This window comes from Ursus arctos, unplaced genomic scaffold (genome assembly GCF_023065955.2).
Source record: "Ursus arctos isolate Adak ecotype North America unplaced genomic scaffold, UrsArc2.0 scaffold_5, whole genome shotgun sequence".
NCBI classification, from domain to species: Eukaryota; Metazoa; Chordata; class Mammalia; order Carnivora; family Ursidae; genus Ursus; species Ursus arctos.
In genome coordinates, this window is record NW_026623067.1 from 8,312,335 (window position 1) to 8,332,483 (window position 20,149).

Below are 20,149 nucleotides of genomic sequence, written 5' to 3' on the forward strand. Positions count from 1 at the left end.
CATGATGACAAGCATTTAAAAGCTGTTAGTCCTGGGGCGCCTGAGTGGCGCAGTTGTTAAGCATCTGCCTTCGGCTCAGGGCGTGATCCCGGCATTATGGGATCGAGCCCCACATCAGGCTTCTCCGCTAGGAGCCTGCTTCTTCCTCTCCCACTCCCCCTGCTTGTGTTCCCTCTCGCTGGCTGTCTGTCTCTGTCAAATAAATAAAATCTTTAAAAAATAAAAAATAAAAAAAAAATTAAAAAAAATAAAAAAATAAAAGCTGTTAGTCCTTTCACTTCAATCTCTTATAACTGCTTCTTTCTGTTTATTGACTCCTTTACTTCTGACATAAAGAAGTTTTACATCCACTAGGGAACTTCACATTAACCCATTTCATCAGGTACTGAATCTAATTTCTAGCTTACAGAGTCAGGGAAGGGATGTGACGTGCCTGGCTAGGGTGAGTTGACCCTCCTGCATAAGACACTTGTATGTAGAGTAGAGATATTGTATCATCATTTTTTATTGTATTAAATTACATATAGCGGGGTGCCTGGGTGGCGCAGTGGTTAAGCATCTGCCTTTGGCTCAGGGTGTGATCCCAGCATTCTGGGATCGAGCCCCACATCAGGCTTCTCCGCTAGGAGCCTGCTTCTTCCTCTCCCACTCCCCCTGCTTGTGTTCCCTCTCTCACTGGCTGTGTCTCTCTGTCAAATAAATAAGTAAAATCTTTTAAAAAATAAATAAATAAGTAAATTACATATAGCATAATATTTACTTAATATTAACCATTTTTATGTGTACAGTTTAGTGGTTTTAAGAACATTCATTTTTAGAATTATTTCTTTTAGAATAATTTAATATAAGGAAGTAAGCTCATAGTAAGATAAATGCATAGACTTTTTCCTACATAGAGCAATTTGTAAAATGAAAGGAAAGCTAACTGCTGTTAGCAGTTATGCTGGGATAATAGGTACATAAGCTGAACTAGTGTAATGGTGCTGGAAGCAAGGTTTACAGCTTTAGAACAATATGAGGCATAGTGCTTCTTACTCTCAATCTGTTTATAGAAAAAAACATAATACACATTGTCGGGTATAAAAACATATTTATTCCATTATCTATTTCTTTTTTTAATAATATTTTTATTACATTATGTTAGTCACCATACAGTACATCCCTGGTTATGATGTCAAGTTCCATGATACATTAGTTGCATATAATACCCAGTGCACCATGCAATACGTGCCCTCCTTACTACCCATCACCAGTCTATCCCATTCCCCCACCCCCAACCCGAAGCCCTCAGTTTGTTTCCCAGAGTCCACAGTCTCTCATGGTTCATTCCCCTTCTGTTTACCACCCTTTCTTTATCCCTTTCTTCTCCTACCAATCTTCCTACTTCTTATGTTCATTAGATGAGTGAAAACATTGATAATTGTCTTTCTCTGCCTGACTTATTTCACTTAGCATTATCTCCTCCAGTGCCGTCCATGTTGCAGCAAATGTTGAGAAATTGTTCTTTTTGATAGCTGAGTAATATTACATTGTATATATGGATCATATCTTCTTAATCCAGTCTTCTGTTGAAGGGCATCTCGGCTGTTTCCACAATTTAGCTCTTGTGGACAATGCTGCTATGAACATTGGGGTGCATATGGCCCTTCTCTTCACTACGTCTGCATCTTTGGGGAAAATAACCAGTAGTGCAATTGAAGGATCATAGGGTAGCTCAATTTCTAACTTTTTAAGGGAACTCCACAGTTTTCCAGAGTGGGTGTACCATTTGCATTCCCACAAACAATGTAGGAGGGATCCCCTTTCTCCGCATCCTCTCCCACAATTGTTGTTTCTTGCCTTGTCAATTTTTGCCATTCTAACTGGTGTAAGGTGGTATCTCAGTGTGGTTTTGATTTGAATTTCCCTGATGGCTAATGATTTTGAACATTTTTCATGTGTCTGTTAGCCATTTGTATGTCTTCATTGGTAACGATTTGTTCATATCTTCTGCCCATTTTTTGATTTGATTATTTGTTTTGCATGTATTGAGTTTGAGAAGTTCTTTGTAGATCTTGGATACCAGTCCTTTATCTGTAGTGTCATTTGCAAATATATTCTCCCATTCCGTAGGCTGCCTCTTAGTTTTTTTTTTTTGTTTTTTTTTTTTTTGACTGTTTCCTTGGCTGTGCAGAAGCTTTTTATCTTGATGAAGTCCCACAAGTTCATTTTTTTCTTTTTTTTCTCTTCCTTTTGAAGATGTGTCATGAAGAAAGTAGCTGTGGCTGATGTCAAAGAGCTTGATGCTTATGTTCTTCTCTAAGATTTTGATGGAGTCCTGTCTCACATCGAGGTCTTTCATCCATTTGGAGTTTATCTTTGTGTATGGTGTGAGAGAGTGGTCATGTTTCATTCTTTTGCATATAGCTGTCCAATGTTCCCAGCACCATTTCTTGAAGATACTGTTTTTTTTCCACTGGATGTTTTTTCCTGGTTTGTCAAAGTTTAGTTACCCAAAGAGCCGAGGGTCCATTTCTGGGTTCTCTATTCTGTTCCATTAGTCTATGTGTCTGTTTTTGTGCCAGTACCATGCTGTCTTTGTGATCACAGCTTTGTAGTATAGCTTGAAATCCGGCACTGTGATGCCCCCCAGCTTTGTTTTTCCTTTTCAACAATTCCTAGGCAATCCGGGGCCTTTTCTGGTTCCACACAAATTTAATGGCTGTTTATTCCAGTTCTTTGAAAAATGTTATTGATATTTTGATTGGGATGGCAGTGAAAGTGTACATTTCCCTGGGATAGCATAGACATTTTAACTATGTTTATTCTTATAATCCATGAGCATGGAATATTTTTCCATCTTTTTGTGTCTTCTTCAATGCCTTTCAAGAGTGATTTGTAGTTTCTAAAATATAGATCCTTTACATCTCTGGTTAAGTTAATTCCGAGATAATATATGATTTTTGGTGCTATTGTAAATGGAATGGATTCCCTAATTACTCTTTTTTCAGGCTCATTGTTCATGTATTGAAATGCAACTGATTTCTGAGCACTGATTTTGTATCCCGCCACATTACTGAATTGCTCTATAACTTCGAATAGTTTGGGGGTGGTTTCTTTTGGGTTTCCCATATAGAGTATCATGACATCTGCGAAGTGTGACAGTTTGACTTCTTCTTTGCGGATTTGAATTTTATCCCTTTTTGTTTTCTGATTGCTATTGGAAGGACTTCTAGTACTGTGTTGAATAATAATGGCGACAGTGGGCATCCTTGTCATGTTCCTGATCTTAAGGAAAGGTTTTCAGCGTTTCCCCATTGAGAATGATATTCGCTGCAGGCTTTTCATAGATGGTTTTTATGAAATTGAGGAATGTACCCTCTATCCCTATACTCTGAAGGGTTTTAATCAGGAAAGGATGCTGTATTTTGTCAAATGCTTTTTCTGCATCAATTGAGAGGTTCGTATGGTCTTGACTCTTTCCTTGTTGATATGATCTATCACACTGATTGATTTGCAAATGTTGAACCACCTTTGCATCCCAGGGATGAATCCTACTTGGTCATGATGGATAATCCTTTTAATGTAGTGGTGGATCCTATTAGCTAGGATCTTGCTGAGAATTTTGGCATCCATATTCATCAGGGATATTAGTCTGTAATTCTCCTTTTTAATGGGGTCTTTGCCTGGTTTGGGGATCAAGGTAATACTGGCCTCATAGAATGAGTTTGGTAGTTTTCCTTCTGTTTCTACGTTTTGGAACAGCTTCAGGAGAATAGGTATTATTTCTTCTTTGAATGTTTGGTAGAATCCCGCCAGGGAATCCATCAGGCCCTAGACTCTTGTGTTTGGGGAGGTTTTTGATTAGGGTTTCAATCTCTTCATAATTAATTGGTCTGTTTAAATAATCAATTTCTTTCTGTTTCAGTCTTGGTAGTTTATAGGTTTCCGGGAAGGAATCCATTTCTTCCAGGTTGTTTAAGTTATTGGCGTAAAGCTGGTGATAAAATTTTTAATGATCCTTCCTATTTCTTTGGTGTTGATTGTGAACTCTCCCTTTTCATTCATAATTTTATTAATTTGGGTCCTTTCTCTATTCTTTTGAATAAGTCTGGCCAGTAGCCTATCGATCTTATTTATTCTTTCAAAGAACCAGCTTCTATTTCTGTTGATCTGCTCTACTGTGCTCCTGGTTTCTAATTCATTGATCTCTGCTCTAACCTCGATCAACTGCATTCTTGTATGTGGGTTAGGCCTGTTCTTCTGTTGCTGTTCCAGCTTCTTGAGGTGAGAATAAAAAAATTGCATTTTAGATTATTCTATTGATTTGAGTGAGGCTTGGATGGCTATGTATTTTCCTCTTAGGACCAACTTTGCAGTGTCCCATAGGCTTTGGACCATTGTGTTTTCATTCTCATTGGTCTCCATAAATTGTTTAAATTGATTTTTGATTTCCTGGTTTACCCAATCATTCATGAGCAGGATGGTTCTTAGTTTCCAAGTGTTTGAGTTTCTTCCAAATTTTTCCCTGTGATTGAGCTCCAATTTTAAAACATTGTGGTCAGAGAATATGCAGGGAATAATTTCAGTCTTTCAGTATCAGTTGAAACCTGTTTTGTGACCCAGTATATGGTCTATTCTGGAGAAAGTTCCATGTGCATTTGAAAATAATGAGCATTCAGCTGTTCTGGGGTGTAGTGTTCTGTATATATCTATGAGGTCCATCTGGTCTAAAATGTCATTCAAAGCTCTTGTTTCTTTGTTAATTTTCTGCTTATGTAATCTGTCTATTGCTAATAGTGGAGTGTTGAGGTCTCCTACTATTAACGTATTATTATCTATAGGTCTCTTTCTTCTGGTTAAGAGTTGGCTTGTGTATCTAGCTGCTCCCCTTTTGGGGGCATAGATATTTATAATTTTTATATCCACATGTTGGATACATACTTTAAGAATCATATAGTGTCCTTCTGTATCTCTAACTACAGTCTTTAGTTTAAAATATAATCTGTCTGATATGAGAATTGCTACCCCAGCTTTCTTTGAGGTCCAGTGAAATGAAGAATGGTTTTCCATCCCTTCACTTTCAGTCTGGATGTATCTTTAGGTTCAAGATGAGTCTCTTGTAGACATCAAATGGATGGGTCATGTCTTATTATCCAATCTGCAACCCTGTGGCCTTTTATGGGAGCATTTAGGCCATTCATATTGAGATTGATTATTGAGAGATATGAATTAATGATGTCACGTTGCCTGTGAAGTCTTCATTTCTATAGATTGTAAATTTCTGTTCTGTATCACTCTTGGGGCCTTTTTACTTTTATAGAACCCTCCTTAATATCTCCTGTAGGGCTGGTTTGGTGCTTACGAATTTGGTCATTTTCTGCCAATCCTGGATGGTCCTTATCTTTCCAACAATTCTCAGTGACAGCCTTGCTGGATAAAGGATCCTAGGCTGCATGTTCTCGGATAGAGCTTTGAAAATCCCCTGCCAATCCCTCCTCTCTTGTCAGGTCTGTGTAGATAAGTCTGACGTCATTCTGTTATTTTTTCCTCTGTACGTTAGTAATCTCTTTGCCATCATTGAGTTTAATATTTATTCACCAAATATTATGTATCATGTTATATAACAACTCCCCCCCCGACATTTTTTTTTTCTTATATGCCCTTTGTTAAGTTGCTTCTGCAGGACAAAACACAGTCATTCATATGTCGTAACCTTTATGGTAGATCTTATGTTTACACATCCATGGATTTCTTTTCTTTTCTTTTTTACTCAGAAAATCTGTTTCAAGTTATTGATCCATCAATAAATATTTATTATACACCTATTTTATGCAAGCCTTGTGTTAGATATATATGATCCACTAGCATAAATCATGGTGCTAGCTTCCAGGGATTTTATGATATAATAGTAACTAACAACTTTTAACTCTCACTATGTTAAGGCACTATGAAATGTAAGGTTGTGGGGTTTTTTTTCATGTTCTTTCATTTATTTATTTATGATGATGATGATGATGATGATGATGATGATGATATGTTAGTCACCATACAGTATATCATTAGGTTTTGATGTAGTGTTCCATGATTCATTGTGTGTAACACCCAGTGCTCCATGCAATATGTGTCCTTCTTAATACCCATCACCTGGCTAGCACATCCCTCAACCCCTTTGTCCTCCAAAACCCTCAGTGTGTTTCCCAGAATCCAGATTCTCTCATGGTTCATCTCCCTCTCTGTTTCCGCACCCCCCTTCATTTTTCCCTTCCTTCTCCTAATGTCCTCCCTGCTTTTCCTTATGTTCCACAAATAAGTGAAACTATATGATAATTGTCTTTCTTTGCTTGACTTATTTTACTTAGAATAATCTCCTCCAGTTCCATCCATGGTGATGCAAATGTTGGGTAATCATCCTTTCTGATGGCTGAGTAATATTCTATTTATATATATGGACAAATCCATGGATTTCTATGAAATAATACTTCAAATTCATTAGTATTACCCAGTGAAAACAATCAGTGATTGACTTTATGTCTCCCCTAAGCTGCAGGACAGATAGCTGTACCTTTGTGGTATTGCAGCAGTATAGATTAAACTCACACTTGTAATGATCTATCCAAACACATATGCATAAATACATGAATACAAACACGGTCTTTCTCTGTACAGATCAGAAAAAGTGTTCACATTATTTGAAATTATTGAATTTTAACTTTACAAAGTCTCTCGGGAAAATAAAGTTTCATACACTTAATGGAGTCTCCATGGAATAGAGTTATTAATGAGTTTTCAAAGCAAAATATTCACAATGAGAACAAACAAGTCTAATTTTTCTCACCCTGTCAGGTTCCCCCTGTGGGAGTCTGGGATGATTTTAAAACCTTATTATTCTCAGATATATCTTCTTCCATGTGAGTACTTTGGGATTGTCCTTTGGTAACTTGACAACAGCCTGACCTCACAAAAAATCTCCTCTCAGCAGTTCTGATTAAATCCCCTTCCTCAACTCTGGAACCTGATTCAAAAGGAAAAAATAAAGTAAAATAAAATAAAATTTGGGAAATCCTTTAGCTTTTACTTGACCTAAGAAATTGCCACTGCTTGGGGAGACATGTCAGCAAGCAAGGTAAGTAATGATAAAAAGTTGAATATCCTAGAAAAGGAAGCTGGGAATCTATATTTAGTATTTCCTAAGTTGTAGCAAGGATTTAGTTTTGAAGAGAAGATGCCTTTGACACATAGGAAATGTCTATGAATTTTCTGAGCTATGGATGCTAGGGAAAATTACATGATTGTGCAAGCCTGATAGATTTACTTGAACATTTAGACAATATATAAATTATAATAGTGATTAAATAATAAATAGAACATACCAGCTTTTTCGTCATGACTTCCATCCACTGCTTGGTTTGTATAGTAATCACTCTACTAAATTAATTTCCTTAACCTCACTCAAATGCCTCATGGTTATAGATTTTCTTTCCCATGCCTTCCCTGATTCAAGCAGTAAGTCATGATTCTCTCTGCTCTTTTTCTCTCTCTCCTCTAGCCCCCAAATCTATAACATGGTTAAGGACATTCACATATTCAGTATTGTGACAGTGACACCATGAGAAATATTTAAGTTTCTTAAAGCAGTTGATGAATGGCAAGATATACTGCACTGGAATTTCTTTTTGTGTGAGTAGGAATTTTTCTTTTTCTCAACTTTCAATATAAATAAAATAAAATATATTACTGTTCTCATATAAATTTAAATATTTATCCTAAGCTGATGTATTGTAATAGCATATTATCATACCTGTGTATTTTGTAGCAGTATCTGTTATTCTGTACGATTGCATTTAATTTATATTGATTAATTTCAAAACTAAATGTCATGCTGGTAATTGATGGAAATCAAATCACATATACTAACAAATTTTGGATAAATTTAAGTTTTGCAATATTGATTCCAAAACAAGGAATAGAATCTTTCTTTGAATTTACTCAATTGACACAAACTCACTGAGCATTGTCATATTTCATAATTCAGTTAAAATGCTTGACTTCTAATAATATTAAAATTATGTTAATATACTGCTAATTTTCAATTCTATTGATATTAATGCCTAGGGAGTATGTTATTTTTTATTATCACTTTTTTTTATTTTCTAGTACTTCCTATATTCCTGACATACTTTGAAAATCCTGATACAATCTCACTTTTCTGTTAAATTCATGGATATTTGTATCTTCAATAAAAATTTAGTATTTATTCTACAATATCAACTTAACTTCTTTGTGTTTTGTGCTGGAAAAAAAAAATTGTTTTCCTCTCTCCCAAACTCGAATTTGTCTGCTACTTGTTTTAGTATATCTTCCTTTCTTCTTATTATTTTAAAAGTTCCCTGACATAGTTGCATCAATATTTTTTAAGGGTTTTATTAAGTTCAATGTTTATGTTTCTTAGAAAATGAATACAATTAAATTTTACTTTTATTTATTTTTAAAATATTTTATGTTTATATTTAAAGTCCAGTTAATTAACATACAGTATTATATTAGTTTCAGGTGCACAATATAGTGATTCAATACTTCCATACAATACATGGTGCTCATCACAGCAAGTGCACTCCTTAATCCCCATCACCTACTTAACCCATCCCCCAATTACCTCCCCTGTGGTAACTACCAGTTTCTCCTCTATATTAAAATGGGCTTCTTGGTTTGTTGGTCTGTCTGTCTTTCTCTCTCTAATTCTCTTTGCTTGTTTATTGTGATACTTAAGTCCATATGTAAGTATACCTCATTATTAAAGAAAGGACAATAACCATACAATCTTTTTAGTAGATGTAGAAAAAGCTTTTGACAAAGTACAACATCTATTCATGATAAAAATCCTCAACAAATTTGGCTTAAAGGAAATATGCCAGGTGAACTTAATCTACTCATATTTTTTAAATACAATTTCCATAACAACTTACCATAGTATGTCTTTTTAAAAATAATTATTTTTTTTATTTGTGTGTGTGTGTGTGTATTTTTTTTTTTTTTGGAAAGAGAGAGAAAGACAGTTAAAGAGAGAGAACAAGAGTGGAAGCGGGAGTGTGGAGGGAGAGAGAAAAATCTTAAGCAAGCTCCACACCCAGTGTGAAGCCAGCAGGAGGCCTATGATCATGACCCTGAGATCATGACCTGAGCCGAATCAAGAGTTGGACACTTAACTGACTAACCACCCAGGTGCCCCAGTATATATTATTTCTTTTATTGTTTCTTTATCCTATTTTTACTTTGTTTCAAAAATTTGCTTATTGACACTCCCATAATATCTTGGTTTTAGGATTGCCTTTATTTATTTTTTTCTTCTTATCCTACCAAAGTCATGTTATTGTTAATTCATTTCCTTTAAGTGAAACAATGTTTAATTTTCATCAAATTTAAAATTGGCCTTTTCTCTGTATCTTCACTCAACAAATTTATTTTAATTATATACAATGAGACAAAGTCTGGCATCAATTTATATATCTAAATTTATATATCTACCTTTAAACATTTTGGACTGATTAATAATGAAACCACAATATTGTGTATTCATTCCAAAAACATCATAAATGAACAATTAGTTCAAAAAATGGTTCCAGAAAAAGAAAACTTTTAAAAGGTATTCTACTTGCTCTGTTTCCCTTGGGTATTTACACATTTTTCACTTATAAAATTCCTCTTCATAAAGTATTTATTAACAATAAAATTTAAAGATTATATTAGTAAAAGTTTTGATACTGTAGAGTTGACCACATTAGATATCTGAGTGAACTGGAAAGTATCTCAAAGGTGTAGAGCAAGTAATGTTTTCTGAAAGCAAAAATCAGTTACAAAATTGAAATTTTAACTTATTTCCAATTTGATACACTTAATAATTAAGAAGATATATTAGTTAGTAATTAAAATATTTTTACAAAAATATAAATGATAGATATACAGATAGAATATAAAAATTATAATCACTGCCTTTTTATCTTTTCAGTAATGGAATAGAGATGTAGGGGTTTAAAAACCTGTGTTAGAGAAGATGATTTTTAATCATACTCATTATTAAAAGTATCAATTTTCATGTGGATGACACTTACATGGACATTATAAGAAAAGTGAAAGCCAACCACATTTATCAATAATGTTGCTTATTTTTGCTAGAAATAAAATGGTGCCCATCTTAATATATCTTAGAACAGTAGTCTTAGGTATTAATACATGCTGCTTCCTTTGCTTCCTTGACAAAATTAAGATTTTCCACCCAGCATGCAGAGGGAGAACTGGACCATGGTGACAGAGATCACTCTTACAGGGATACCAACCACCAGAGCCCTTGGGGACCTCCTGTTCTTGGTTTTTTTATTGGCCTATTTGGTGACAGTCCTTGGAAACACCCTCATCATTACCCTGATCCTCCTGGATTACAGGCTACATTCACCCATGTATTTCTTCCTCAGCAATCTCTCTTTCAGTGAAGTATTAACTACCACCTGTGCTGTTCCCAAGATGCTGGCAGGCTTCCTGTCAGAGAGAAAGACCATTTCATTTGGTGGATGCTTCACCCAGTCCTATTTCTACTTCCTCTCTGGATGTACTGAGTTCATCATTTTTGCAGTCATGTCCTATGATCGCTATGTGGCCATTTGCAGTCCCCTTCAGTACCCTGTGATTATGACCAGCTCACTCTGTATGCGTCTTGTTATCCTCTCATGGGTGGGTGGCTTTCTTCTAATTCTCCCATCCACTGTCCTGAAGGCTGGGCTGCCATATTGTGGTCCCAATGTGATCGATCACTTTTTCTGTGACAGTGCCCCTCTCCTCCACTTGGCCTGTGCTGACATCTGTGTCATTGAATTCTTGGACTTCCTCAGCTCTCTTGTCCTGTTCCTCAGCTCCCTCTCCCTCACTGTGGTCTCCTATGTTTACATAATCTCCACCATTATGAAGATACCCTCAGGACAAGGTCAACGCAAAGCCTTTGCCACTTGTGCCTCTCACTTCACTGTGGTCTCCATGGGCTATGGGATCTCCATTTTTGTCTATGTCCGGCCCTCCCAGAAGAGCAGCTTGCATCTTAACAAGATCCTCTTTATCCTCTCTACTGTCATCACACCACTCTTGAACCCCTTCATCTTCAGTCTACGAAATGAAACCATGAAAGATGCACTGAAGGACAGCTTGGCCAAGGGCCAGAACTTTCTCAAGGAGATGAGGTCCAAGTAATAGTATCTTCGAATCATCCCAAACTTGAGTGGTTTTTGTTTTGCCAAGAATGAGTTCTGAAATTTATTCTATAAGTGGAGAAAAGATATATTTATGTGTGTTTGTCATTTATAATCATAATAACATAGTTAAACTGGGTTTATATACATCTTGTATTTCAAGATGTTGGAATAAATAAGAAAAAAAAAGTATTTTGGTATTGGGAGTAGTGACACTTAATGTACTATATATAGTAGTCCATATGGTGGTGGCAGTACTTTTGGTTAAAATTTGGTGTAATTAAAGTAATAGTGTTGTAACGAAGGCCTATATGTGTGCATATTACTTGATTAATTTCATATTCTCCAATTTCAGAAGACTTTTCAGGTCTGTGTTCTTGTATTCAAGACACACTTGCACTCACAAGATTATAAATAATTAAGGAGTTAATTCTGAGGTTTTAAAAATGATTGTATTTATTTATTTGAGATAGAGAGAAAGAGAGAGAGAGAGAGATAATATATGAGTAAGGGTAGTGGCAGAGGGAGGGAGAGAAATTCAGGCAAACTCCATATGAGCATGGGGTCTGACCCAAGCCTCAATCTCAGGGCTTGATCTCACAACCCTGAGATCATGATCTGGGCTGAAACTCAGAGTCATAGGCTCAACTGTCTGAGCCACCTAGGTACCGCTAAATTCTGAGGTTTTTAAATGTCAACGATTACCTAGTATTAACCAATATTCCACACATTTTTATTTATTTTTGTTTATGTTTATTATCCTCTTTTCTATACATTTACCTTTTATCGTTTGTGTGTTTATGTCAGTTCAAACATTTTTCTTCTATGTGAAGACCTTATTTTCTTCCATGCAGAGGACCTCCCTCCGCAATGAAACTGACATATATTTATCCTTAAAAATTCACTATCTCAGGGCGCCTGGGTGGCTCGGTTGGTTAAGTGACTGTCTTCAACTCAGGTCATGATCCTGGAGTCCCGAGATCGAGTTCTGCATCAGGCTCCCTGCTCAGCAGGGAGTCTGCTTCTCCCTCTGACCCTTCCCCCAAAATGCTCTCTCTCTCTCTCTCTCAAAAATATAAAAAAAAAATAAAAAAAAAAGAAATTCACTATCTCAGAGATGTAAGAGATAAATTAAATACACCTCATCAATCTCTTGTTCCTTTTAAATTTGATTGTACTTTAGTAATTTGTTTATCTTTATCTTTCCCCAAAAATAATATTTATGTCAGGCAAAACATTTTCTTTCTTACAAAATACTTAACATCAGAAGGAGATAGGGATCCAAAAGAAAAACAACTGGTGCCTGGAATTTTTTGCCATTTTTCAGCCCTTTCTTTTTCCTTTTCATAAAAAAAACAAACAAAAACAAAAACAAAAACAAACAAAAAAACAAAAACAAAAAACTTCTTCAGAATCCTGGTAGCCTAATTATTTCACATGTAGGCAACAGGATTAGATTCAGTTTCTGAATTTTATATTAGCATTGATCAATGAAGAGAGGTTGACTTCCTTCAAATTTGAAATATCCCAGGGATACAATTTGACTGCATGGCTTTAGCCATGTGACCTTTGCAGGATCCATCACATGTAGTCAGTATTTTCATCTCACAAGTATCTTTTTCAGAGGAATTGAGTTCCAGAAGGAAAAGAGTTTTACTCACGCCACATAAAATAGAACACTAAAAAATACCTGTCAGTTGCCTTTTTCTATCTTTCCTTACATACAGTTAAATTTTATGCTGATTTGTATAATGATATTATTACATAAACAACCATTTATTTTGTCTAATGCTTGCACAATAGATTTGGCAAACATTTAATGTATTGCCAAATTTGGAATTCTTTTGAAAATACCATAGCAATCTATGTTTAGATTGTCACAGAGTTATATTGTTACTTAGTTTACATGAAGGCATTTGGAAAACAATAAATTATAGCTACTGTTTTTTTAATGAAGTGTCATATGTTATTATTCTAGTAAAGGACAGTTGCAAAGCAGGACTTTCCCATAAGTTTCTGGTCTTGTTGTCAACTCTCAGTGAGGTAATACAAAACCATTTCACTGCAAATGAGGACCACTGGATGATGACCTTGCTTAGTGCAGAAACATTGATATATCCTTCCCATCCACAACCTTAATTCAGATGTCTGATGTAACGATTTACAAAACTCATAATATATATTGAGGAGGAAATACTTCATCCTATTTAGTTAATGGAAAATGAAACACCATAGTGTGTTAACTCTTCCACAGTGTGCACCATTACCTGTGGTACAAGAAAAATAGGATCAAACATCAAAGAGAAATTCTCATAGCCATTTGATGACTAGTTTCCTGAAGGAAAAGTATTTATTTAGTCAATCTTCATGTCTCCAATTTTAACTTCCTTGGAAATTTCCTCTCTTGTTCTGCCTTTAGTCAATATTTTTTAGAATACAGCAAATATATTGGTTTGTTATAGCCTAAAAAGATAATTTCCTGTTGGGGTTTCAACTGGACATGGGCATTAGCACCTAAAAATTTGGCCCCTCACCCAGGAATAATGTTCCTTGCTCCTATCTTTCATCAAAACAACCTGAGGGCTTCAGAGGGGAGGGGGGTGGGGGAATGGGATAGACTGGTGATGGGTAGTAAGGAGGGCACATACTGCATGGTGCACTGGGTGTTATACGCAACTAATGAATCATCGAACCTTGCATCAGAAACCAGGGATGTACTGTATGGTGACTAACATAATGTAATAAAAAAACATTTAAAAAATGTCTATTCAGATCCTCTACTCCAAAAAAAAAAAAAAAGTTAGCTAGAATCCTAGTTCATGCTCCGTTTGATGATATGTGATGGGGATTGACAATCTAGTTTGCTAATGTACAACATGAGATAGATTGTTGAATTATTATTCTCTTTGTATCTGGATCCTGAAATTTTGTTTCCTATCACCGGACCCAAGATTGTACATAATACCTAAGTTTCAGCTTCTGGTACTAGGGCTTGACCTCTGGTAAAAAGGTGGAATAGAGAGGTAAGGATGTTCTCTGTTGGAAAGAGGTTTCTTTATTCTCATGTCAGAGGGTTGATACATGCATTATAATGGGGATTTATTGATTTAGACATTTAGGGTATGCACAGTAATAGGTATGGGAAAGAGGCAAATACAATTCTCCTAGATTTGTTTATAACTTTCAGCATTTCACAATTGCACATCATCTGTAAAGGTCCACTAGTAATTTAGGTGTTGGCTATGAGCAATGATCTAAGCCTAGCGTTAAGTAGAAAAGCCTTTATTGATACACTGCATCTTAGACATCCATCTTTTTTCTATTAGGTGTGATACCACTTTAAATAAGTGAAACATTTCTTGTTCCTCTCTCTGACCGAAGGGCACAGTATTTATTTAAAACCCTGTGATACACTAAAAAATTTCCTATGAAATTTCTTAAAATCTTCATGCTCACAAAAAATGTATGAGCAACAAGAAAAAAAATTATATATATATATATATATATATATATATATATATATATATATATATATATATATATATATAATCACTTAACCAAGTGCCAGATACCTACATTACATGCTTCCAACTGTCCAGTCTGGAATAAAATAAATCCTCACTGTCTTATAGTATACCTTAAGTTTTATACTATGCCATAATGATATAATATTATATCATTATATTCCTAGTTCTGTGCATGGATTTTTATTTATAATAATGATTTTTTATTTTATTATGTTAGTCACCATACAGTACATCCCCGGTTTCCGATGTAAGGCTCGATGATTCATTAGTTGCGTATAACACCCAGTGCACCATGCAATACGTGCCCTCCTTACTACCCATCACCAGCCTATCCCATTCCCCCACCCCCCTCCCCTCTGAGGCCCTCAGTTTGTTTCTCACAGTCACTGTACATGGATTTTTAAATCTGAATTCTGGATTAGCTTGGCTGCAAGTTACAAAAACCCAATTCTATGTAAGTCTTGGGTGGGATTTTGCTGGTATAGAGAATCCCTTGAAAGTTTCACCAAACAACAAGCGCAGTCCTCATATTTACCATCAATTAAAAACTGTGAGGCCTTTCACTCCAATCTCTTATATCTTCTTCTTTCTGTTTGTTGACTCTTTTACTTCTGACATAACGATTTTTTTAAATCCAAAAGGGGACTTCACATTAACCCATTTCATCAGGTACTGAACCTAATTTCTAGCTTGCAAAGTCAGGGAAGGGATCTGACCTGCCTGGCTAGGATGAGTTGACCCTCCTGCATAAGATACTTGTATGTAGAGTAGAGATATTGTATCATCATTTTTATTGTGTTAAATTACATATGGCATAATATTTACCATATTAACCATTCTTATGTGTACAGTTTAGTGGTTTTAAGAACATTCATTTTTAGAATTATTTCTTTTAGAATCATTTAACTAATATAAGGAAGTAAGCTCATAATAAGATAAATGCATAGACTTTTTCCTACATGGAGCAATTTGGAAAATGAAAGAAAAGCTAACTGTTGTTAGCATAACTGATAATAGGTATATAAGCTGAACTAGGGTAATGGTGTTGGAAGAAAGGTTTACAGCTTTAGAACAATATGAGGCATAGTGCTTCTTACTCTCAATCTGTTTATAGAAAAAATAGCATAATACACATTGTCAGGTATAAAAACATATTTATTCCATTATTATTTTCTTCTAGGTAAGAGGAATTATGTAGCCTTAGTGTTGTCTTCTCATGCTAATTAATTAAATTTCAGGACTGAACATTGGAAATTCTGTCGTCATGATTAACAAAAGTGGGCACTTTTTTTTTCTTTTCCAGTTAACTATTATTCTTCTTATGTCTGTGATGATTGTTCTCTTTGTTCATCCCTCCTTCCCAGGCATGTTCTCCTATGTCTCATTCTATTCCTTAGTGGAGGGCTGCTTTAGATTACATCACACAGGCTACTTCCCTTTTTGTCTTCCTATTGGGTTTGACAAGTGACAGGCAATAGTAGGAGAAATGAGATGAAAGAAGTAAAGTTAATGTACTTATTCCCCTTGTTCTGTTTGCGCATGGCTCATTTGGCATTTCTATCTAATCACTCAATGTTCAAGGAGAAAAGATGATGGAACTGGCAGATTCATGCCCTTCTCTTAAATGAAAGCCCTTCTGTTTCTTCAATAGGCTTATGAAGAGTAGCTATCAGGCAATGATACAATGATAAAGAGTCATGCGTGGACTCAACAATAGCTTATCTTGCTACCAACACTTGCATACTTAGTGAGCCAACGACAAAACTGATGAGTCACTGAAATGGCATAATCCCTTGGGTATACCAGCCATCCACAGAGAGGTCCATAATGTGTCCTTATAAGGCAGTATGCAATCATCATTATCTGTATGCTCACTGGAATACCATCTCTTTCATTATGGCATCACACACATTACCTTTGACACAGGAATTAACTTTGTCTGGTTAAAAGCACTGGCTCATATCCAGGGAATTGACTAGTATTACCAAATCATCTGAGAGCAGCTAACCTGATAAAATGGTGGAATGCCTAACCAAAGTCTCAAGAACATGTGTTCATGATATACACAATGGTGTAGATACTTTAGAAACCAATACGTGATTGTATTTCCCCTAAACCATAACACATAAGTCCAGAAAGCAATATGGGATAGCTTCACTCAATATTGCTCTAATTGATCCATGTACAGAGAATCAGATTCTGTACTAATCAGGAGGCTGGATGCTGATTGCCAGGGGAAAACAATTTGTGCTACATAAAGGAGGCAAGGAATACTAATTTTGGAAGCAGGAAATTTTCTGCATAACCACTACCACTTAGTGTTTCAATTAAAAATATATATTATTGACAAGCTCGGATACCCCAAGTAAAACAAAAGTACCAATTATTTGGATTCTTTGCAAATTAAAAGGTGTTATACCTGAATAGGGTAGAAACTCAGGTGCTCCCTGTGGGTGACAGGAACAAGGAATTGGTAACAAAAGCTGATTCTCTACTAAAAGGTAACAACCTATTTAAGAAGTAGAACTGTAACAGCTGTGTCATAGGTTTTTTGTTTTTGTTTTTGTTTTGCTTCATTTTCATCAAAGATCGTACATTAATGGTGGCCAAGGTTACAAATAAGGGTCGCAAAACACATCTGATTCATTTGACGAGACTTTACTAATGATAGGGTTGAACATTAGGGTTTCCTTATATTTGAAAATGAGAGACAATCAAACCATGGTAAGAGATGCTGACAGGCAGGGGCGCCTGGGTAGCGCAGTCATTAAAGCGTCTGCCTTCGGCTCAGGGCGTGATCCTGGCGTACCGGGATCGAGTCCCACATCGGGCTCCTCTGCTGTGAGCCTGCTTCTCCCTCTCCCACTCCCCCTGCTGTGTTCCCTCTCTCTCTGGCTGTCTCTCTGTCACATAAATAAATAAAATCTTTAAAAAAAAAAAAAGAGATGCTGACAGGCAGAACTGGTGAACCTAAGGAAGCAAAAATCAGGAAGATTTATGTTAACTGGCAGAGCAACAGTGATGACACATATTACTGTAGATCTCTGTCCATGTATGAGTCATAAGCCCATAATTTCACATTGAAATTGAGAAAAGTTGGCTTTGAAACAAGTGGAATTTCTTTTGTAAAAAATATAACTAGAAGTTGGAAAGTTTACTTTTTTCAGAACTAATTATATTATTCTTACTAATAATGAGGTGACAATACACAAGATAATTAAATATTGTATATTTTTTACCTCTATAACAATTTACGTTATTTCAATATCAAGAATTCTCATGAAAACAATAATATAATTTCTGATTTTTAATATCATAGAGAAATATTTTCAGTCACTAGTGTTTTTTTTTTCTACTTGTGATATTGGGTATCACTGTGCTTTTCTGAACCAATAGTTCTTTTTAAGACATGGAAGGTAATGTTTGAGCAGTCAAATAAAGTGTTGTGTAATATATACGACAAATTTGCAGAGGTAAATGAAATTCTCAGTGTCAAATTAAAAGTTGCTGATGAATTTTTCAAACATTGGTAACACAGGCTATAATTTGGAGATGCATTATTTTATTATTGTTTTATTAATATATAAATTTATTCACACCATTTTGTGGCACTTATTCCATTTACAATGTTATGCAAATTTCACTATTACCAATTTCCAAAATTTTTCATCATCCCAACAGAAAGTCTACATACATTAAATGAAAATTCTGTTTCCTTACTTATTTATCCTCTGGTAACCACCAATCTATTTTATTTTTCTGTAAATTTGACTATTCTAGGTACTTCATATAAGTGGAATCATACCTATGTGACCTTTTAGGTTTGGCTGATTTTACTCAGCACAATGGTTTAAGGTAGATATACACTGTGGCATGTTTTAAACTCCATTCTTTTTTTATGAATGAATAACACTTTATTGTTTTTATATTCTGCATTTTGTTTATCCATTTATCTGTTGATGCACAATTAGGTTGTTTTCAGCTTTTTTTAAAGATTTTATTTATTTGTCAGAGAGAGAGAGTGAGAGATAGCACGTGAGAGCACAAGCAGGGGGAATGGTAGGCAGAGGGAGAAGCAGGCTGATGAGGGACTCGATCCCAGGACCCTGGGATCATGACCTGAGCCAAAGGCAGGTGTTTAACTGACTGAGCCACCTCAGTGTCCAGGGTGTTTTCAGTTTTTGGCTACTGTGACTAATCTTGTTATGAACAATGGCATACAAGTACTTATTTGAGTTCTTGCTCATATTTCCTTTTGGTACAAACCTAGAAGTGGTATTAGTGGATCATCTGGTAATTCTATATTAGCTTTTTTGGTACTAGATCATCTGGTAATTCTATATTTAGCTTTTTTAGGATCTTCCAAACTATTTTTATCACCACTTTACAAAATTACATTTTATCCTATTTTATACTGCACCATTTTACTTCCCACAAGAAATGCAAAAGCTATAATTTTTTTAACTTAAATTTTTGGTAGTTCACATACAGTGCATTATTGGTTTCTGGAGAATTTAGTGATTCATCATTTACATACAACACCCAGTGCTCATTCTAACAAGTGCGCTCCTTAACACGTGTCACCCATCCTGCCTCTCTCTAACCCATCTCCTTCTATGAACCCCCAGTTTGTTCTTTATAGTTGAGTCTATCATGATTTGTTTCTCTTTCTTTTTCCCCCTTCCAAAAGTTTGTCCATTTTGTTTCTTAAATTCCACTTATGAATTAGATCATATGGTATTTGTCTTTTTCTGACTGCCTTATTTCACTTGGCATAATACACTCTAGCTCCATCCACATCATTGCAAATGGCATGATTTCAATTTTTTGATGGCTGAGTAAAATTCCATTGTGTATATATACCCCTCTTCATTATCCATTCATCAATCTCTAGACATTTGTGCTCTTTCCATAGTTTGGCTATTGTTGATAATGTTGCTATACACATCAGGGTACATATATGCCTTTGAATCTGTATTTTTTATCCTTTGGGTATCTACCTAACAGTGCAATTGCTGGATTGCAGGGTTGTTCTATTTTCTTAACATTTTGAGTAACATCCATACTGTTCTCCATAGTGCTTGCACCAGTTTACATTCTCACCAACAGTGCAAAATAGTTCTCCTTTCTCTGCACCCTCACCACACCTGTTGCTTCTTGTGTTGTTAATTTCAGCCATTCTGACAAGTGTGAGGGCGTATCTCATCATGGTTTTTATTTGTATTTTCCTGACAATAGGCGATTTTGAGCATATTTTCATGTGTCTGTTAGCCATCAAGATGTCTTCTTTGGAAAAGTGTCTATTCAAGTTTTCTGCCCATTTCTTAACTGGGTTATTTGTTTTTTGGGTGCTGAGTTTGATATGTTTTCTGTAGATTTTGGATAGTAATCCTTTATCAGATATGTCAT

General features: G+C 35.5%; 1 protein-coding gene across 1 annotated transcript; it reads left to right on the forward strand.

Moving 5' to 3' along the window:
- The first annotated feature begins 10,278 nt into the window (after positions 1-10,278).
- Positions 10,279-11,214, forward strand: LOC113261421 (olfactory receptor 6M1-like). The gene has a single exon (XM_026507544.3). It carries the CDS (start codon positions 10,279-10,281, stop codon positions 11,212-11,214), a length of 936 nt encoding a protein of 311 aa, XP_026363329.2.
- The last annotated feature ends 8,935 nt before the right edge of the window (positions 11,215-20,149 follow it).